We start from the raw sequence: 22775 nt of genomic DNA, 5'->3' as shown, positions 1-22775 counted from the left end.
GCATTTACTATCTTCGGTCGGAAATCCTTAAGGATATGTGATTCTCCCATCTTCCTTAAGAGTCTTAGAATGAAAACCTTAAGTTCTAAAGTTTTAAAACATTGATTTTTATATTACGGTACATTCTGAGCCTCTGGTCTGAAGTTCCCAAACAGTGCTAGTAAATGTTTTAAAGTATTCTTTAATGAGATTAGTAGCTCATCAGGGCAAGAAGAGTGAGAGACAGTAAGACTTTTGGTAATTATACGACTATTTACAGATTAGGGTTGATGTGGTGAAATACGCTTTGCTTGTCTGGAAGTGCCTCCTCTGTTGGTCACCTTCTTGACTACCAGTAGCCAAGGGAGCCGTGGGATTCTGCAGCACTGAAACTGCTGATGTCTCTTAAAACAGGTGACTTTGACTCAAGGTATGATCCTTGTCTGCAGATGCTTGCTTTCGGTAGCTCAGCGTGAAATTTAAAGACAAAGACACAGGTAACAGAGAGTGAAGTGAAGGAGTGAGAAAACTGGAGACTTAAACTTTAGGTAAGTGCTTTATAAAATAAATGTGAAAGAGGTATTAAATTCATTCCATTGCAGTTCCTAGGGTTAAAAAAACAATGCTGTAAAAAATAGCAGCTGTCTGAACCAATGAATTCCTCATCTTGGAAAATTCCAGCAACTGCTGGATAAACACTTGTTGGGGATGATCTGGCATTGGGAGGGAGGTGACAAATTCACAATTCTATATATCTGTGAAGTAGAGAAAACAATGGGAGAAATTTTCAGAGGAATAGAGGGTAAGAGTTATTTAAATAATTTTAGCCTGGGTGCTTGTAGCAATTTTCATATGTGTTACTATGTCATATGCCACCCAGCAGTTACCAATAATAATATGAGGTAAGAATGTGGTAAAAAAATAAAAATATATTTTCCCATATGCTGTTTTTCAGCATTACCTCTAGGTAAAATACAGCAGAACAGCTGGTGTATTTTTTAAAAGTTTTTAACAGTTTTTTTTTTTAACAGTTTTTCTATCTCATAAGATATGAAAGAGACACAATGAAATTTGTCAGTAAAATCTTTAGGAATATCTGCACATGTACATTTACATTCATTACATTCAGTTTGATAACACTAGTAGTTTCAATACAAATGCTATTAGAGAACTCAAATTTCAGACATGGTCATATATATATGCAATTTGAAGTTCTTTTATCTAGATACAGATCTTGATAGTGAATTTCTTGATGAAAGGTGTGCAGCTAGCTTGTCCCGGAACTCATGAAGATAATTATATTGCTGAAAAAAGTAAAGATACACTGAAATACATTGTAGAAAGCTAATTGCCAGAGTAATCATGATACTAGTTGGAATCAGGAATCAAAATAATACTTGGTAAAAATGATTCTACATCCTTTTGGGTAAGGAGGTATTTACATCTTGGGGAAGTTTTATCGTCCAGTGAAGCTACATACAGGGCTTCTTTCATGGCCCAGTGGTAAAGAATCCACCTACAATGCAGAAGACCCGAGGTCGATCTCTAGGTCAGGAAGATCCCCTGGAGGAGGGCATGGCAACCCACTCCAGTTTTCTCGCCTGGGAAATCCCATGGCCAGAGCAGCCTGGAGGGCGACAGTCCATGGGGTTGCAAAGAGTTGGGCATGACTTAGTGACTAAACAACAACAAAAGCTATATATAGTGTGAAAAACTTGCTTTAAAAATCTCGAAAAAATAGCAGCTATCATGAAATACAGATGAGCATTTTACGTCTGTAAAATCGTTTTTCCCTTTACTGGCAGGAGCAAACAAGATTAAACACATGAAGTGAAAGGGAAAGTCGATCAATTGTGTCCGACTCTTTGCAACCCCGTGGAATTCTTTAGGCCAGAATACTGGAGTGGGAAGCTGTTCCCTTCAGGGGATCTTCCCAACCCAGGGATGGAAACCAGGTCTGGTATTCTATTTCTAATGCATTTTCTCCTGGGGAGTAAGTCCACAGGGAAGGGCACTGTCTGCAGCAATTAACAGTACATTCAAGAAAAATCTATCTATTGGTTTACAGAAGCCTTAGTTGTTAGCTTTTTGTGATGATAAAATCATTTTGGAACAATTTTCATAATAGAAAATACTGAAATAAAATTACTAATCTTAACAGATAAGCAAAATAGATTCTTTAATTAATTCATTTGGAGTTTTAACAGCTGCCCAGAGGATATTCTTTCCCTGCCCCAAATCTCATTTTGTATTACTATTGAGAAGTTGGGCTTGCATACTGCTAACTTAACTTACATCAGCATAGAGCTGGAAAAACCATGTTTGCCCCAGAATGCTGAGGTGATAAATAGCCCATATTAATGTAGGGTTAAGATTAAAGATGCAAAACACTCATATACACACACATATACATTATGTTTGTCCATGTAATTTGTTCTTGTCAAAGAGACACTTGGGAATGTCTTAAATTTGAAGCATCATTTGATTTTGACAGGTAACAAGAGGGAGCTTCTGTTTTCAGAACCTGCTCCTCTGACTTAGTCCTAAAGCTGAGACCAGGTAACTGGGAAAGGAAGGCAAGTTAGCATTGTTGTTCTGTCACTAAGTCGTGTCCAACTCTTTGCAACCCCGTGAACTGCTGCATGCCATGCTTCTCTGTCCATAACTATCTCCCTGAGTTTCCTCAAACTCATGTCCATTGAATCAGTGATGCCATCCAACCATCTCATCCTCTGTGACCCCCTTCTCTTGCCCTCAATTTTTCCCAGCATTAGTCTTTTCCAGTGAGCCAGCTCTTCTCATCAGGTGGCTGAAGTATTGGAGCTTCGGCTTCAGCATCACCCCTTCCAATGAATATTCAGGGTTGATTTCCTTTAGGATTGACTGGTCCAAGGGACTCTCAAGAGTCTTCTCTAGCACCACAGTTTGAAAGTGTTAATTCTTTGGCACTCAGCCTTCTTTATGGTCCAACTCTCACATCCATTCCTGACTATTGAAAAAACCATCGCTTTGACTATACAGACCTTTGTCAGCAAAGTGATGTCTCTGCTTTTTAAAACTCTGTCACTGCTGAGTTTTCCAAAGTTTTAAAAAGCCGTGTCTAGGTTTGACATAGCTATTCTTCCAAAGAGCAAGCGTCTTTTAATTTCGTGACTGCAGTCACCATCTGCATTGATTTTGGAGCCCAAGAAAATGAAATCTGACACTGTTTCCACATTTCCCCCATCTATTTGCCAAGAAGTGATAGGCTCTCTTAACACCTTCATCAAGAGACTCTTTATAGTTTCTCTTCACTTTCTGCCATTAAAGTGGTATAACCTGCGTATCTGAGGTTGCTAATATTTCTCCTGGCAATCTTGATTCCAGTTTGTTATTCACCAGCATTTTGCATGATGTACTCTGCATAAATAAGCAGGGTGACAATATACAGCCTTGACGTACTCCTTTCCCAATTTGGAACCAGTCTGTTGTTCCATGTCCAGTTCTAACTTGCTTCTTTTCAGCATACAGGTTTCTCGGGAGGAAGGTAAGGTGGCCTGGTATTCCCATCTCTTTAAGAATTTTCCACAGCTGCTTGTGATCCACAGTCAAAGGCTTTAGCATAGTCAGTGAAGCACAAGTAGATTTTTTTTTTTTTTAATTCCCTTGCTTTTTCTATGATGCAATGTATGTTGGAGATTTGATCTCTGGTTCCTCTGCCTTTCCTAATCCAGCTTGTACATCTGGAGGTTCTGGGTTCACATACTGCTGAAGCCTAGCTTGAAGGGTTTTAAGCAAAATCTTGCTGGCATGTGAGATGAGTGCAATTGTATGGTAATTTGAACATTCTTTGGCATTGCTTTTCTTTGGGACTGAAATGAAAACTGACCTTTTCCAGTCCTGTGGCCACTGCTGAGTTTTCCAAATTTGCTGGCATAATGAGTATAGCAGTTTAACAGCATCATCTTTTAAAGCTCAGTTGGGATTCCATTACCTCCACTAGTTTTGTTTGTAGTAATGCTTCCTAAGATCCACTTGACTTCACGCTCCAGGATGTCTGGCTCTAGGTGAGCACACCATTGTGGTTATCTAGGTCATTAATATCTTTTTTGTATAGTTCTTCTGTGTATTCTTGCCACCTCTTCTTAATATCTTCTGCTTCTGTTAGGTCCATACTGATTCTGTCCTTTATTGTGCCCATCTTTGAATGAAATGTTCCCTTGGTAACTCCAATTTTTCTTAAAAGAGATCTCTAGTCTTCCCATTCTATTGTTTTCCGCTGTTTCTTTTCATGGTTACTTAAGAAGGCTTTCTTATCTCTCCTTGCTATTTTCTGGAACTCTGCATTCAGTTGGGTGTATTTTTCTGTTGGCATGACAGATCTACAAATCAGTAATATCCTTGGAGCACTGCTACTCAGTGTTTTTGGTTTTAAAGAGAAAGTAAATGGAAAGATGTCACTTTGATTAGTCACAGCAAAGGATAACTAGAATGACCTTACATTTTTTTTTCTATTAGTCATTCATCTGTGTTTGTTAAATGTTTAATGATACCATAAGAGGATCTTCATGAGCTACTTTTAGGTCAAAAGTCTACCCAGGAAACTACCAATTTTATAGTAAAAATTGCCTCATTTTTCCAGGTGACAGAATTCATTCCCAGAACTGAATGGGCAAAACTGAAAAGGAATGGATCCTGGAAGAATAAACTGGAAAGTTCATACTTTTTCATTATTTTGTTTGGAAAAGCTGAACTTATTTAAATGTAAATTTAAAAAGTCAAAATATAAACAGGTGATACATGGATAACAGGATGCTTTGGATTTTCATGGCCCCTTTGAGGATGTGTTGCACTGTGACAGTTCATCGCTAACCGCAGCCTCGTGAGAACAGTCACCCTTCTTACTTTTATGGTCTGTATCGCTCCAGATCCTCTCAGGTCCCTCAGGCTGTCGATGGCTTGCTGTGGTGATACTGTGTCAGACAGGTATAGGAGGAGACAAGCAGCTACTAACAGAACATGAGAGAAAAAGCGTATATTACATATATTATAAACTGACGATGGGGTGCAACAGTTCATATTTAGTTTAGACTTCTGTTGTGCAGAAGACTGAGTTTGCTGTAATTGTTTGAAATGAACTAAGACTAAGACTTTTTAGTGTGTGTTTTTGATAGTTAAATTATGATTTTAAATGACTGCAGTTGAATTAAAATTTAACACTGGCTTCATTCTTTTTTATTAAAACTTTGAGTGATTAAAATTCATATCTCACAATTCATTCATCGAAAGTGTATAATTTAGTGGATTTTAGTGCAGCCATTGCCACAGTTTCAGAATATTTTCATTACCTCAGGAAGAAACCCTGTACCCTTTTGTTATCATCCCCCATCACTCATCATCCTGTCACCCCTCCCCTAAGCAACATTTAATCTACTTTCTGTCTTTATGGATTTGCCTATTCTAGACATTTCAAATAAAGGGAATCATATGTTGTCTTTAGTGACTGACTTCTTTCACTTAGCATTATGTGTTCAAGATATTTACATTTGGTGGCATGTACTTCATTCCTTTTTTATAGCTGAATAATATTCCACTGTATGGCTATACATTTTGTTTATCCATTTGTCAGTTGATGTGGACGTTTAAGCTTTTCCATTTTTTGGCTGTCATAAATAATATGGGTATAAATGTTCATAAGTTTTGTATGAACATGTTTTCATTTCTTTTGGATATATACCTAGGAGTGAAATTGCTGGGTTGGACAGTAACTCGATGGGTAAGGAGGAGAAGGGACTGCCTGGCTATTTTCCAAAGCAGCTGCACCATTTTTCATTCCAAGCAGCAGAGTAGTAAGTTTCCAGTTGTTCTACACCCTTGCCAACTCTTGCTTTCCAATTTTTGGATAATAGCCATTCTAATGGGTGTTAGGTGGTATCTCATTGTGGTTTTGATTTGCATTTCTCCGATAACTAAGATGTTGAGCATTTTTCTGTGTGCTAATTAGTGATTTGTGTATTTTGTTTGGAGAAATGTCTACTCATATCCTTTGCCCAGTTTTTAACTGGGTTGTCTGTCTTTTTATTGAGTTGTAAGAGTTCTTTATGTACTCTAGGTAAGTCCCTTATCAGATACATGGTTTGCAAATGTTTTCTCCCATTCTGTGGGTTGTCTTTTCATCCTGATAGTATCTTTACACAAAAGTTTGTAATTTTGATACTGTCCAACACTAAAAGGAATAATTGTTACTCCCACTGTGTTACTTCATTAGCTATTTTTCCAACATACTTTTGAAAAGTTTAAAGTTACCATGTAACTAAGGTTTCTATGCTTATGTTACCCATGGATATTTAGAAGTTACTGTATCATAATACCTGCATAGGGAAGATATTAGAAAGTAAAACACAAGAAGGCAGGTGCTAAGACACAAAAATTGTTTTCCAGAATCCTCTAAAACAATGCTGAAAACACCTCCCACTCCACTCTCACCCAAGATTTCTAAGGAACACTAAATGTAGGGCCTTAAATAATCCTTTGGGTCTTAGTAGACATATATTATGTTTTGTCTGATTTTCATACAAAGTGAGCATATGGCCCAGAAAAATGAGTTTTCCTACTTTGAGGTAAAAAACAAAAACTGAATAATGGAAATATATTTCTTACCAAGACAAGATCTCCCAAGTCCTCCATAACAGCTGAAAGGGAAATACAGTTTTGAAGTTTGTACATTTTTATTCCATCCCAACAATCATAACCAGAGACTTGCTCTTTCTGCCTTCTGTTTCTAGTCTAATGCCTAGCACAGTGCCTTGTACCCATGGAGATTAATAAGTATCTTTGAATCAGTCAAGAGCAAAGTATGCTTATTTATTTGCTGGGAGGTATTCTGTATACCTCAAAGGGCCAAGGAAAGCAAAACCTTTTTATTGACCTCTTGCAACATCTGGTAGTTCAGCTGGTAAAGAATCTGCCTGCAATGTGGAAGACCTGGGTTCGATCCCTGGGTTGAGAAGATCACCTGGAGAAGGGAACAGCTATCCACTCCAGTATTCTGGCCTAGATAATTCCATGGGGTCACAGAGTCGTGAGCCACCTTCACTTTCAACATCTGAGGAGTCTAACATGTTACTAAATTGATAGAAATCAGAGTAGTTTTACCACCTGCCTCTATTTTTCTCTAAACAAAACCTTAGTAGTTTTGTTTATATGGAGACAAATCCATATAAATAACTCTTCAGTCATGTAATAAGAGTACAGAGGTTGTGCATCCTGTAGGTTTAGAACTTGGGCTCCGGAGCCCCATGGCCTGGGGCTGAGAATCATGACTCTCACTTATTAGATGTGTCAGCCTCAGTTATTTAACCTCTCTGGCCTCAGGCTTTTCACCTATAAGATGGGGACAGCAACAGTATCTATGTCATAGTGAGGATTGAATGGGTAACATTTGTAAAGCTTACAACAGAGCTTGGCACAGAGTAAGAAAGAAATGAACATTAGCTGCTGTTATGTAGCATTGTGAAGAAATGAGCAATTCTATGTAACTGGATTTTCTAGGAAAATGAGGATCAATTCTTAAAGCAGTGAAAACATTCACTTTAATCAGTTTCAAAGATCCTAAAAAAGTGTATTAGACTTCCTGACTTTTCTAAGAGAGTGTACTGATTCCATTTAGGTGCTGACAACTCATCAAGTCCATCAGTCACAGTGGTGTATACATAGACAGAACTGTGGATGTGTGTCCTGTGACAGGAGGAGACGGGATCAAACAGGTACTGACCCCTGGGTAGCTGATGAACTTGCTTTCTACAGTGTCCTGGCTATAGGCCTGTTTCAGAGATGAGGCTCTACTGTATAAAGACAGAAAGAGACTATTTCAGTGGCTTTCTGTAGGATTAAAAGGTACCACTTATAACTCTTGCTGCCTTTATCTTTCCTCCTCTGTTTGGTTGCTTCCTACTTATCCTTCAAAATCTAGCTCAAGTTTCAATTTCTGAAGTGCCTCTGTCCCCCCACAGAAAGCGCTGCCATTTTGTGTACTGCCGCGCATACATCTGTTTGAGTGTTACTACACCTGTGTGATAGCGTCAACTGTGGTTTCTTTGAGGGTGAAACTGCATCTCAGAGTGTATGCTTTGTATTCATAATATTTCATATACAATGCTTCATACACTGGGTTGAAGTGTGTCCCTGAAAAGATATGTACCTAATCTCTGGTACAATGAATGTGACCTTATTTGTAAATTTGGTTAGTTGCTCAGTCGTGTCTGACTTTTTGCAACCCCATGGTCTGTAGCCTGGCAGGCTTTTCTGTCTTTGGAATTCTCCAGGCAAGAATACTGGAGTGGGTTGCCGTTCCCTTCTCCAGGGGATCTTCCTGACCCAACAATTGAACCTGGGTGTCCTGTATTGCAGGTGGATTCTTTACTGTCTGAGTCACCAAGGAACCCCAATCCACTATGAGTGGCGTCCTTGTAAGAGGAAACTCCATATGAAAACACAGACACTCTGTCATGTGATGAGAGAGGCAGGGAGTGGAGTGATGCAATTACAAGCCAGAGTATGCCAAGGATTGCCAGCCACTACCAGAAGATAGGAACAAGACAGGAAGGAATCTACCCAGGGTCTCAGAGGGAGCATCGTTCTGCTGGCACCTTGATTTTGGACTTCAAGCCTTTAGACCTGGGTGGGAATAAATTTCTGTTTTTTAAGCTACCCAATGTGTGGTGCTCTGTTATAACAGCCCTAGGAAATGGTATAATACAATAGGCACTGAATTTATAAAGGAGCAAAAAAGTCCCAGGAAAGCAGTCAGGCAGCACAGATAGAAAACAGAACAGGAAAAAAATTTTACCAGATGCTGTTTCTGAGGAATAAACTCTAGAGCTGTCTAGCAATGTCGGCACTCAAGGATGGGAGAATGAATAGAAAATCTTCTTTGTCTGAACAAACATTAGTCACTGTAGGGACACTTTTGAAAAGTCTAGGATAATGAAAATTTCTAGTCATCAGATGCTTTATTTTATGGGAGCCTGAAGCATTCGACATAAGCAAGACTGCCCATTCACCTTTCCATCTTGTTTGTGTTCAAACATCAGAGCATTTGGTTTGCTGGAACCTGCTAGAGTAGAATTTTTTTAAGCTTCTCTAAACTGAGCTAGTTTGATTTCTAGTAATCTTTCGGCAGAAGCTTTCAAAGATTTGGAAAAAAAAAAATTACAGAATTTGTTTGAAAAATGGGTCCCAAAATTGTAAATTATTTTTTCACCAGCTCCATGTATCTAATGCTATTTTACTTAGACTTATCAGCAAATTTATCATAGATAACTGTATTTATTCTAAAATTTTGTTTCTACAGTTAGTACTAGATGAGAGGTGATGCTTTTCTATAGAGTAAGTTTGGAAACTGTAGTATATAAAATGACTTCTAGTTCTTTCTCCCCTGCTTTACAGTTCTCTACATCAGGGTTTAGTTTGGTGATAGACAGATGTGTGTTCCCAAAGACCTCTGTACTAGGTTGGCTTGTTTTTAAAAACATAAACTATTGGTGTGAAGCCCCAGAACTCTTGATCTAAGGCAAGAGAAGCTGGCTGGGCTTGCTCTTTCAGTAGGTACCCTGAGACTGTGTTATTTGGTGTAGTTTGTATACTTTCTAGCCCACAGCAGTGACCTTAGAGCTTTTGAGGTATCTCACTACTTAATGTTCTATGTTGCTCCAGAAAAGATTACACAGACTAAGATATCAAAAAAGAAAAAAAAAAAAATGCAATCACAAAGAAGGACTGGTTTTCTCTCTGTAGCTGGTTCCCCTCTGCTTTGTGGGGCTCACCTCTGGCGTAACTACGTTACTTTCCACGACACCACTTCGAGTCTTTGCAGTGCTACTGTCTTCTGCTGATCGTCACTCTCTTCCTTTCTCCAAGCTTTTTTCTTCTCTCCCTTTTTTCTCCCTTAATTCATTTTGTTTTAAACTTTGATACCAGTAGCTTATGTACAACCACTGACAAAAATTGCGAGTCTCTTTTCTCTTTCTTTCAGGTAGCAAATTCATATCATCAAATAAAATTTTCAAGTCCTGTTTTTAGGATTGCTCATGGGTTAGGGATGATTCCTTTGCTGCTAATGTTTTTAAAAATTGACTTTCTTGCTGTTGGAAGAAAGTAACTGAAAGGTCGACTGATAGTTAAGGTGGTGTTATGTAACAAGAATGACACCCTGACCTTTTTGGAAAGGATAGTGTCCCCAAATTATGAGTAAAGGTCTAAGGCAAAAGGAAAAAGAAAAAAAAAAAGCCTGTTACCCTAGTCTAAAAATTTCCCAATCTACTCATTCATTGTCCTTACTCTTCAAAAATCATCATGGCAAATATCTGAGTGCTTGCTCTGTGCCAGGCATTGTGCAGGACTTTTCATGTGTTACCTCCTTTAAATCTTTGCAAGGAAATATAAGGTAGGTAATAAGTGCATACGGATGCAGTAATTTGAGAAATCATTTTTGACTGGGACATTTCTCACATATTATATGGAGAAAAGGAGAACATACTGTATTAAGGTTTTCCGGTTATTTTTAAGGCAAATTTCAAGCTCCTCCATAATTTCACAGCAGCTGGTGATGTCAGGAGTCCCTCCATCTGGAATTGGATGGTGATGAGTGATAATTCCATACTGATGGTAGAGATCCAAAAGGTTTGGAACTCTATATTTTGATAGTTCCCCTCTGGTGCAGAAAACAAATATGTCTTGTATACCATAGCTCTTTAGTTCTTCTGCCAATAGACCGAGATACACAAGGACACACATGGACAAAACATTACACATTTAAATACAGTCAAGTCAGGAGGGAAAATATGGAGTTAAGTCCCTTAAGCTGAACAAATTAAGTAAATAACAAATGATGACCTGTTAACTTTGAAGTCCTTATTGATAACCTAAAACAATGCTGATCTGTCTTCAAACTAGGGTAAAAAGTAACTACATGCAAATAGGAATTAGAAACATCTGAACCAAAACATGATTAAAATGAGATCTGACTTTATAAGTCAAAATACCTTTTATTGGATTTTGAAATGTCAATTATGTTGCTGCTTTGAAAAATAATTTTTATAATAAATTCTGCTCTAAATTTTAAAACGTCTAATATTTCAAAATAAGAAGGAATGATAGCACATTTTCCCTGTTTTCTTCTCACCAAATCAACCTTGTTTGCTGTGTTTAAAACTATTTTGTTTCACCCTAAGCATTGTATATAAAATCTCCAGCATAGCCATGGTGCCTGAGCTCTTGTATTCTCTCTTATGTTTGCACTGTACCACACAATTATGCATTTAATTTTATGAACTAGGGTTTCAAGGAAATAAAAGCATTAGCTGTATGAAAATTATATGACCTAGTGAATTTCAGGGTAATGATATGAACCAAGCAGCAGTACTACACGTCATTCTATTTACTGGAGCTTCCTCATGGCAATGTTCACTACAGAGCGTTTGGTTCATAATGAATAATTCTGGCTCATCTGATTCCTCTTTTTCTCTCCCTGCTGACAAAATCCAAAGACATTTAGCTATTTAAGTACAAAGTACTTTTATCATGAAATGCTAAAGCTGTACTTGAATTATGGCTAGTCCATTTGAGATGTATTGTAAATGTAAAATACATATATGATTTCAAAGACCAAGTACAGTACAAAAAACCCCCTATGTCATTAATAATTTGTTTTATACTTAAAACCCACTGAAATGAGTTAACTTTACCTGTTTTTACTTTTTTAACATGGCCCCTAGAAAATGTCAAAGTACATATACGGCTTCTATTTGTGGCTCCCAGGATGTTTCTAAGCACAGCTGTTCTAGATAATACTATTATGCTTTTGTACTTGTAAAAGGGTTTAACATGTAGTTGACATACTTAACCATTTTTAGGAGAGTAGGTAATTTCCTATTTGCCTCTTGTACACATTGAATAATTTCTGTTATTTAGGTTGGATGAGTAGATTTCAACTTTCCCAGAAAGGCCTCTGAGGAAGGACACAGGAAGTGCTGCTAGGAGAGTCTAGGTCCCCCCCTTCAAACACTGTTAGCTGTTTTGTATGTTGGATTCCATTTAAGATTTCATTGGAAGAAAAAAAGTTTTGGTAAAAAACTGCAAACTCCTTTCCAAATGAATAGGGCTTTCCAAAGTGTTCAAGACTGTTTCTTGAACCAATGATTTAAATGTTATTTTGCTCATGACATAAATGATTGTTCTGCAAATGGAAATTGCCTACCATGGTGGATATCTCTAGAGCAGAAAATCTTTACAAATACTGCAAGGGTCAACTAATCTATTAGTCTTTTAAGTCTTTTTTGGGAGGTAAATTAAAGAAAGTATATTAGCAAATTGATATTCTAGGATAACAAGGAAAGAACTTTGAGATTTATAAAATCTATAGTAATCAGAATCAAACAATATATACATTTTTGCTTTGGTTTATTATAAGGACATTGGTAGGACAAGTAAGCTTGAGATATTCCAGGTCAACCAGAAAAAAAAATTTTGAAAATCTAAATTTTTAATATCATGCAATTTATAAATGCCGAATCAGGGTAGATTATCTGTGTATTTGTAGGATTATTAAACTTCAGGCTATGAATATCTTTGGGCATGTGGAGATCAGATCCGATTCCATCTTTTCTACCTATACCCTGGTTCTATAAATTTTCTGTCTGGGATAGACAATTTCAATACTACCTCTGGGTTCCCAACTCAGGCTTAATTTCCAATACAGTCAAGTCTGCAAAGAACAGTATGTTAAAGTTCTAGGCATTGCAATTCCAGTTTTCTATTACATTACTTTTCTCCCTCCAACTTATACATTCTAACCTCAAAAACAGTTTATGTGTACCAAATGACAACAATTAGTGAAAAACAGCACTATGTTCAGTACATGATAGTTCTCTTTGCTCTTCACAAATACATCTTCATATATTAGAATAAGTCTATAGTTTGAAACTTAATGAAATACTGAACATTTTTGTGAAAATTCAGAAGAGACTACAGTTTGTTCTTTATGACAAAGAGATTTTCAGTATTATTTTTTAAAAACCTGTTAAGATGGTTTTCTCATATTACACCTACCTGTATCTTTTTGGATATTTCTTCTAACATCTTTAAATTTGCAACCTGTAAGTAATGACAAGGCAAGTCAAAGAGTCAGTTTTTGGTCATAAATAACAAGTATATTTAAACACATATATAGCTACTGTAGAAAATCATTACACATGATCATTTATATGCACCAACTCCATTTTGAATGTGAATTTCAATTTCTTATCTTCTTAGGAATATAATTCCAGGGATTCAGATTTCTGTAACAAGAACCTGGCTATAGTCTTTAGCCTCATGTTGTACTCCCATGTTACATTTAAGATAGGTAAATCAGAAATGTAGACCTGTGAATGTGGAGTTGGAGGGCTGAAGAATAGACGTATGTTCCTTTATCAGTAGCCCACCAACAGGGTTTCCAGAACTGAGTTCCTATGCTGATAGTCTGTGAAATTCTCTTACTCCTCAGTACCGAGAATGATGTGCTAGTTGACACAAAAATTATTTCTAGTAGATGAGTAGTGTCACCTACCTGGAAGAGCACATAAACCAAGAAACTGAGAACAATTCACTCGTGACAGGGGTAGCCTGAAAGGAAGAAAACTTTATCAAGTTCAATTTAAAGTCATAGATGGACATTTACATAAACATGTGTGCTGGGCCCTGAACAGAGGTGTTTTAAAGTTTTTTAGCAGTCACAAAACAAAAATTCACAGTTAAGTATCAATGTGTTCACCATAAAAAGGCTTGGAAAGACTAGGAGTTTTAAAATAGGGATTTATCATTTGCTTTGTTGAATTTAAGTCTTAAAAGTGGCAAACTTATTTAAACTAACTTAAAGATAGTAATGCCAAGATTACCTACAGCTAGTATAAACTGTACTTAAGTTACCCTGCAGTATGTTACTGAGATATTTTGTATTAGTTAATCTTAGGTAATAAGCTGAAAATGAGCATTTTGACAATATCATCTCCAGATTTCTGTACAGGACTTCCTTAAATAGATACAATTTCATAGAATGAAAACCACAGGCCACCTATTCTTTGTCGTAATGGATTTTGGTTAAAATGAAATAATTCCAAGAAATCCTATTCCCAGTTTGCAGTACTCAGGGACAAAGGAGGCAGAGGCTTACCTTGTCTGCAAAAGAGATGAGTTTAGAGGAAAAGAGGGGGCATCATATAAATACTAACTGACTTTGAAAATTAGATAAATTTTTGAGTCTGAAGGGGGTTTAGAAAGGGAAATGAAAAATAATTGCTTTTGATGGCAGAATAAAATAACTATAGGGCCAACACTTTTTCCCTCTTGATAGATTATTACATTTACAAGGATAAGAGGAAGCATTTGATTGCTGGTTGTAGAGAATCTGATGTAAGTCACTGCTAAGATTTAGAAGCTGATTTTCTATAAAAACATTTGCTTGTTATTGTATCTATGGTAATATGGCTTTTATCTTAAATAGGGTCTGCTGGTAGATGCACTACTGTGGCAAGTAGTTCTAGGATTTGAATAAAGGATAACATAGAATATCTCATTCTATATTTCACACACTATTCCTTTGTCATGAAAGAATAAGAAGGTTTTGGTACTAAATGGGAGGTCATTGCAATCTTAACTCATTTCTATTATGGTTTTCTCAATGAATAAGGAAGGAACTCCCACCACTCCCACCTCCCCCCTTCCAAAAAATCTTATTCTGTCATAGATATAAAAAGAATTATATAATCATCAGAAGAAAATCATTTACAATATATAGACTAAATTATACAAAGATTATGTTGTATACATCAAATATTTTAGCTCATTAACTCTCAGAAATGTTAACATACCATGATATCTGAATTGGAGTCTGTTCATCTTCAATAGGCTCTTCATCTGATGAGTCAAACTCACTTGTTTGCATTGAACTAGGCTTCAAAAGAAATCAATTATTTTAAATAACTGTAAAGAATATTTGCATATAGTTTTAGCAAAACAGCCTTGCTTAAACACACACTGAGGCATATTTGCAATTTATTCAACCTGGAATATCAGAGATCAGTAATATCAATAATAAACTATTGCTGTTTACCATCCTATTAATAATTACAGGATTACGCAGTGGAAAGAGTGTTGCAGTGGGAACCAAGAAGCCTGTTGTCTGGTCTTGACTCTGCCACTTACTGCATAAGCTCAGACAAGTGATGTCAGTTTCTACTGGATCTCAGTTTTCCAAAACTATAAAGTGAGGATATTTATTCATTCACTCACAAACACTTCTTGGACACTTTGATTTGCCAAGCTCTGGAGATGCAAAGATCCATAAACTAAATAGCCTGCCTTCAGTATAGTTGGAGAGACAATGTGTACATAGATTCAAGAAAGTTAGAAGTGCTAAAATGGAAGCATAAACTATGACCTTCAGAGCAGAGAAGGTAGTGACTGCTTAGGGAGCTGGAGAAAGCTTCACATAAGAGAGATCCATTAGTTGGATTTTGATGGAAGAGCAGGTTTTCAGGCAGATAGAGAAGTTAAGGCAATTAAGACAAAAAACTAAAACCACATGTGCTTGTGTACAGTATAGTCTCTCAGCATCCGAGTGGGGACTGGTTGGTTCCAGGAGCAACCCCACCCCCCCACCGCCCCACCCATACACACATCATGGGTTCCAAAATCCCCTGATGGTCAGTTCAGTTCAGTCGCTCAGTTGTGTCTGACTCTTTGCAACCCTATGAATCACAGCATGCCAGGCCTTCCTGTCCATTACCAACTCCCAGAGTCTACTCAAACTCATGTCCATTGAGTCGGTGATGCCATCCAGCCATCTCATCCTCTGTTGCCCCCAATCCCTCCCAGCATCAGTCTTTTCCAATGTGTCAACTCTTCGCATGAGGTGGCCAAAGTATTGGAGTTTCAGCTTTAGCATCATTCCTTTCAATGAACACCCAGGGCTGATCTCCTTCAGAATGGACTGGTTGGATCTCCTTGCAGTCCAAGGGACTCTCAAGAGTCTTCTCCAACACCACAGTTCAAAAGCATCAATTCTTGGGTACTCAGCTTTCTTCACAGTCCAACTCTCACATCCACACATGACCACTGGAAAAACCATAGCCTTGACTAGATGGACCTTTGTTGGCAAAGTAATGTCTCTGCTTTTTAACATACTATCTAGGTTGGTCATAACTCTCCTTGATGGTCAAGTCCCTTACAAAAAAACAAAATGGTACAGTTGGTTCTCTGCATCTGTGGATACTGAGGGCTAGCTGTATTCAGGAATTGTGACATCAGAGCAGAGGAGAGGAAGCTAAAGAAGTAGCTTTCTCATTTCTCTAAAGATAACCCCCATACAAGGGTGGAAAGTATAGATGCAATAGCCTGCCCCTAACTTTGTGAATGACTGAACTAGAGAGATTGAGATAGACTTTGTGTGCTAATCTAAGAAGTCAAAACTCAATTGTGTGAGAAGAATTTCTACATGGAAGATGTGTTATAAGACCAATAAAAAACACACCTTTCTTCTACTTCCTAGTTGGAGCCAACTGAGGGATGAGACACTGGAGAGGCATGGAGATCAATATGCCAGTTTTATTACAGAGGGTGAGATGGAGGATGGGCTTTAAGCCCACTGAGGTCAGGTGGGCTTGTAGATTCTTCACTTCAGAATTGGACTTATCCACTCAGGCACCGGCAGTGATGGACAATTCAGCTCCCCTCCCCCACCCTGTGGCAGACAGCACCCTAGAAAGTACTCTCTGCGAAGAGAAGGGAAGGAAAGAATGAGTTCCTTGAGTTCAGCTCCTCCCAAACAGGAATCAGATCATTCACTCTCTCCCTTCTGGGGACAAGTGACAGCTGATGTCCCTCCACGTGGAAACACAGGGATTAGCAAGTATAACCACTTAATGTCTTTTCTAGCTCTGAAGCTACATTCTAGAATGGTCTTGTTTGTTACTACAAGATCACATTACAGAGTCAATTTAGGCTGTGGATTTGAGTTGCTCTGGATCTGTCTGTATTGTTATTGTCAAGTCAACGCAAAGGGAGACCCTTCAGGGGGTTGTCAACCCTGTGGTAGGTGATGTGAGTCAGGTGGGGTTTCTGGTCCTTAAGCCTGCTTTTTCTTTCTTTCTCTTTAAGGCAGTTTTGGTGATTTGAGTTTCAATTTGTGTGACCCCTTCACTCAGGCTTTCCCACCCAGGTTTACAAATCCTAACAGAGCTGGACGTTTCTGCTTCCTTGGGCCCAGAGATTCTGAACGCCAGGGAAAGGGAAGCAGTGCCTGGTGGCCCAGTGGCATGGTGACAGTCGTGACACACCCACAAGCGGGGTTTGTTAATCATCTTTCATAAAGTTTTCCCCGTCAGCGGTGAGGACTGTTCTCAGGGGGCCCAGGCAGCCCGGGATATGCTTTGGAACTGGGGTATCACGCTGAATGATGCACGGAGACACAAGCTCTCTACGCCTCAGTTTCCTTCTTAAAATGGGACTCAGCCCTTTCTGGCAGGGCTGTCGCGAGGCTTAGGAGATCCTGTATGCGACAGCTCACAGCCCTCAACAGGCGCGTAGCGAATGTCCGTCTTCCCCTGGCCAGCCACCTACCCTGTTCCTTTCTGCCATCCTCGCAGGTCCGGGGATAGCACCGCCTCCCCTAGCCTGGACAGTTACTGCGAGAGTTGTGCGGCGACCAGGCCCGGGCTGTCCCCGGGCTCAAGAACTGGCCTCAGGACCGCTCCCATTCCTGCGGCTCCGTTCCTCCAATCCCCGGCCCCACTCACCGGCTTCATTGCGGGCCACCCCACGTCCAGATCGGCCACCACCTCCCTTAGGCAGCACCGGTATCTCAGCCTCCGCCCCGAGCCGAGCCAGCCCCTCTACTCAGCTCATTGGTACATCCTTCTGTGAGGTGGGGCGAAGCGTCTTCTTAAAACCAATCGGACCCCCACTTCCTGTTTCTTACTCCGCCCCCGGGCGCCCTGGCTCGGCCTCTAACCGCTCATTGGTTCGTAGGAGGCCTTTGAAAGACGCGCGGGAGGAGAGCCGTGCTGAACGGTGATTGGCTGGGAAGGCTCTCTCCTCCCGCCGGTTGGAAGCGTAAAGGGGGCTGGGAAAGGGGCGGAGCGATATCGTTTAAAGGCAGCCCAGTGGGGAGTGGGGATGTTGGAAAGTGGGGCTTCCTCTTGGCAGAGTTCTAAGGTGGTACCGAGTACGGAATTTTGTTTGTTTTCTTAATTTTTTTTTAAACTTATTTTTTAAGGACATGGTGGGGAGCATTGGCCTGAGGCATCTTGTGAAAACACACCACATCCTAAAGACTTTATAATTATGGTATGTCTCGTCTATGGGGTCGCACAAGGTCGGACACGACTGAAGCGACTTAGCAGCAGCAGCAGTCCTACAAATACTGTGGAAATTGCCCAAACCCAGAATATAAATATACTTTGTATGTTTGATATTTTATGTTCCTTAGCATTCCAGGATATAGACAGGTTAAGATGTAGATCAACCTTCCTGTTCATGAAATATGAATGAAATAGTATGTTATGAAGGGGAGATTAAAAGTCTCCAGATGGTTTAAGTGTCAATTTTTCTAAATAATTGGCTCTAATCTTTAAAAAAACGTGTTCAATTATTCTCTCTTACATTCTCCAGTCCCCATTCAGTTTGGTGTGGGGAAAAAGGTCACCTGGAGCAGTATTACCGGCAGATCTGACAAAAATACTCAGAACTTTCAGAGGCCTGACTCATGTTATGGAAACCAGTGGGAAGAGAGCTATTGAGAAGAATTCTTTAGTAAAGAAGGTAGCACAGTTTGACTTAGAGACTGTATTAGGGTTCTCCGGGGAGGGGGGATAGGATATGTACATAAAGAGATTTATATTAAAGAATTGGCTCTCACAACTGTGGAGGCTTGGCAAGTCAAAAGCTGATGGGAGATGCTAGGGGGGATGGAGACTCAGGAAAACGTTATGGTTGTAGTTCAGAGGCAGTCTGCTGTAGAACCAGGACTAGCTGATGCTGCAGATGAAGGCCAAAGCCCATTTGCTGCAAAATGTTTACTTACCTTCTTGTTCAGACTTTCAGTTGATTGGATGAGGACTGTCCACACTATAGAGCAGAATCTGTTTTCCTCAAAGGCCACCAATTTAAATGTTAACCTCATCCAAAAACACCCTCACAGAAACATCTTGAATACATTTTGAGCAGCTATTTAGGCACAATAACCTATCCAAGTGACACATAAAATTAGCCATCACAGATAGGTTGGACTTGATTCATTCATTTATTCAGTAAATATTTATTGGGCACCCAGGTCCTATTCAAGGTACAAAGAATACTTGAGTGAACTAAACAAAGTCCTTGATCTTATGGGGCTCACCTGCTATTGGGGGAGATGTCAGGTTGTGATATGTGCTATGAAGAAAAATTAAAACAAGTGGAGTCTGATGAGGATGCTAGATAGAAAAGTCAGGGAAGGCATTTTTGAGATGTTACTTGAGAAACCCAAATGAAGAGAGAGAGTGAACCATATGAATATTTAGAGGGAGAGTTTTCAGTCTGTCTGAAGAGGAGGAGGTGCAAAGGCCCTCCTTTGGAGGGTCCAAAGGAGGTGGGAATATGTTGTTGCTGCTGCTGCTGCTAAGTTGCCTCAGTCGTGTCCAACTCTTTGTGACCCCATAGACGGCAGCCCACGAGGCTCCCCCGTCCCTGGGATTTTCCAGGCAAGAACACTGGAGTGGGTTGCCATTTCCTTCTCCAATGCATGAAAGTGTAAAGTGAAAGTGAAGTCACTGAGTCTTGTCTGACTCTTAGCGATCCCATGGACTGTGGCCCACCAGGCTCCTCCATCCATGGGATTTTCCAGGCAAGAGTGCTGGAGTAGGGTGCCATTGCTTTCTCCAGGGAATGTGTTAGGTGTGCTCAAAAAACAGCAAGGAGACGAGTATGGGAGAAGCTGATTGAGTGAGGCAGGCAATTAAGCAGGGCCTTGTGGGCGGCCTACGAGCCTCTTTTCTGAAGCATTCTGAGAGGGTTTAAGGAAAGATTGGGACCTGGGTTTCAGGTACTTTTGGGGTGGGCTTCAGGATATTTGATACTCCTTCATTCCCTAATGCTCACCTTCTTTCCACTTCTCCCAGTGTTGTCTCCACAGATCTCTTTATTCTTCAACATCAGACACTTCTCAGACCTTTACTCCTCCCCCACCCTTGGAATTAGTGAAACCCCAGTCCTTTTGATCGTGAAGGGACATGCATATTCTGCCACGTGTGGCCTCCGCTGGATATGAACATAGTCTCAGTCTGTTCTAGCTCTTGCTGATTCTGCAAGAGGAGAGGATGAGCTCCAGTCCCATGGTAGGAAGAGGGTGGGATGTGGAGGGCTGAAGTAAACTGGGAGTGTTTCAATTTCTGTTTGTTCTTTTCACCAGCAGGGCCAGTCTAGGGTTTCTCTTTACCCAAACACATCTCACCTCTGTGATGTAGGGTTTTCTTTTTTTCCCTTTTTTCTAGTCCAGGGTCTGTAGACTATAGCCCATGAACCAAATCTCACAGGCCTGTTTTTATAAATAAAGTTTTATTAAAACACAGACACACTCATCGTTTAAGTATTGCCCATGGCTACTTTTGCACTACAGTGGTAAAGTTGAGTAGTTGCTACAGGAACTGAATGGCCTGAAAAGCCTAAAATATTTACCCTCTGGTCCTTTATAGAAAATATTTGCCCACCCGAGATATAGTCTACAACATGTTGTGCTGTTCAGTTGCCAAGTCGTGTCCTACTCTTCATGACCCTATGGACAGCAGCACACCAGTCTTCCCTGTCCCTCAGCATCTCGTGGAGTTTGCTCAAGTTCATGTCCATTACATCGGTGATGCCATCCAACCATCTCATCCTCTGTCACCTTCTTCTCCTTCTGTCCTCAATCTTTCCCAACATCAGGGTTTTTCCAATGAGTCAGCTTTTTGTATCAGGTGGCCAAAGTATTGGAGCTTCAGCTTCAGCATCTGTCCACTCAGTGAGTATTCAGTGTTGCTTTCCTTTAAGATTGACTGGTTTGATCTCCTTGCTGTCCAAGAGACTCTCGAGAGTCTTCTCCAACACCACAGTTCAAAAGCGTCAGTTCTTTGGTGCTCTGCCTTCTTTACGGTCCAGCTCTCACAACCATACACGATCACTGGAAAGACCATAGCATTGACTATACAGACTTTTGTTGGCAAAGTGATGTCTTTGTTTTTTAACACACTGTCTAGGTTTGTCATAGTTTTCCTGCCAAGAAGCATTTGTCTTCTAATTTCTTGGCTGCAGTCACCATCGGCAGTGATTTTAGAGTCCATGAAGGGGAAATCTGTCACCGCTTCCACCTTTTCCCCTTCTATTTGCCATGAAGTGATGGGACCAGATGTCATGATCAGCTCCCTCTGTTTCATTACTATGCTAAAGCCTTTGACTGTGTGGATCATAACAAACTGTAGAAAACTTTTAAGAGACAGGAATAACAGACCATCTTACCTGTCTCCTGAGAAACCTGTATGCCAGTCAAGAAGCAACAGTTAGAACCCTGTATGGAGCAACTGACTGCTTCAGAATTGAGAAAGGAGTTCAACAAGGCTGTTTATTGTCACCATATTTATTTAACTTATACATAGAGCACATCATGAGAAATGCCGGGCTGGATGAGTTAAAAGCTGTAATCAAGATTGCTGGGGGGATATCATCAACCTCAGATATATGGATGATACCACTCTAAAGGCAGAAAGTGAAGAGGAACTAAAGAACCTCTTGATGAGGGTGACGGAGGAGAGTGGAAAAGCCAGCTTAAAACTAAATATTAAAAAAAGAACTAAGATAGTCTATGAGAGGAATGTAGATTCCTATAAGATGATTTTAACTCTGCTTCTTGCAAAGAAACAGTCCTGGTCTCATGCTAAACCATTCTCCTCTGCTCAGCTAGGTCCCTTCATTATGGAGGGTCCCACATAAACTGACGAGGTCTCTGGTTGAACTATCTGGTTAAATGGCATTGTAGGAAACCTAGTTTTTCTCTAATCCCCAAGATTCTCCCTGAAGAGGATAAGTGGGAGCTGAACTTCAGCCTGCCACACCTGCAGTCGTCAGTTAATTTTTGCTGTGTGATTCATGACTGTTAACAGAAATGTATGTGGTCAAAACAATGTGGAAGATTTATCTAAACTATCAGAGAGAAAACTGTTAACATATGTTCATACACAGATGAGTATTTTTAGAAAAGCTCAAAGAGAAATGAAACATGATTACCATCAGAGATTACACTTGGGTGTGTTAATATGTTTTATACATAAATCCATATTTTAGAAGTATTTTATTATTAATGGTAATGGATTTGACACATTTGACATGTGTGTTAGGGAGAAATCTTAGAGTTGACTGCAACTTGGAGAGAACATACTTTCCCATTCTTGACATGTCAAGTTTAAAATTTCCCTTGTGATGACCATTGGGTACTGTTTATGACATCTATATTAGGCATATTTTGTTTTCCCATTGCTTCTCCCTTTGGTAAGTTGCTCCTGTCTCATTTCATGTGGTTTTATTTGGCATGTGACTGAGATTGATCCATAAATTTACCCAATTCCCTGCTTTTGAAATGTGCTGGAGAAGACTCTTGAAAGTACCGTGGACTGCAAGGAGATCAAACTAGTCAATCCTAAAGGAAATCAACCCTGAACATTCATTGCAAGGACTGATGCTGAAGCTAAAACTCCAATATTTGGCCACTTAATGCG

At 39.6% G+C, this 22775-nt stretch overlaps 1 protein-coding gene across 9 annotated transcripts; it reads right to left on the bottom strand.

Annotated features, from left to right (window-relative positions):
• Window positions 1-165: 165 nt before the first annotated feature.
• Window positions 166-17982, bottom strand: CDKN3 (cyclin dependent kinase inhibitor 3). Of its 9 annotated transcripts, none has more exons than XM_061428936.1 (8): window positions 17790-17982; window positions 14865-14947; window positions 13565-13620; window positions 13066-13110; window positions 10496-10583; window positions 6619-6650; window positions 4864-4967; window positions 166-734 (listed from the first exon to the last, which is right to left on the bottom strand). In XM_061428936.1, exons 1-8 carry the CDS (start codon window positions 17796-17798, stop codon window positions 642-644), a joined length of 510 nt encoding a protein of 169 aa, XP_061284920.1. In that variant the 5' UTR covers window positions 17799-17982; the 3' UTR covers window positions 166-641. The 9 variants fall into 9 exon arrangements, with proteins under 9 accessions (XP_061284920.1, XP_061284917.1, XP_061284914.1 ...); XM_061428933.1 differs by having other exon boundaries at window positions 10496-10718; window positions 14865-14942; window positions 17790-17981; XM_061428930.1 differs by having other exon boundaries at window positions 4864-4964; window positions 10496-10718; window positions 17790-17976.
• Window positions 17983-22775: the final 4793 nt, after the last annotated feature.

Source organism: Bos javanicus, chromosome 10 (genome assembly GCF_032452875.1).
Source record: "Bos javanicus breed banteng chromosome 10, ARS-OSU_banteng_1.0, whole genome shotgun sequence".
Classification (NCBI taxonomy): domain Eukaryota; kingdom Metazoa; phylum Chordata; class Mammalia; order Artiodactyla; family Bovidae; genus Bos; species Bos javanicus.
This window is presented reverse-complemented; position numbering and strand designations above follow the sequence as displayed.

Coding starts and splice junctions, on each gene's coding strand:
- CDKN3 (XM_061428929.1), bottom strand. Junction 13,111..13,564: donor TGGTTTATGTGCTCTTCCAG/GTAGGTGACACT, acceptor CATTACTTACAG/GTTGCAAATTTAAAGATGTT. Junction 735..4,863: donor GAGCGATACAGACCATAAAA/GTAAGAAGGGTG, acceptor TCTACTTCACAG/ATATATAGAATTGTGAATTT.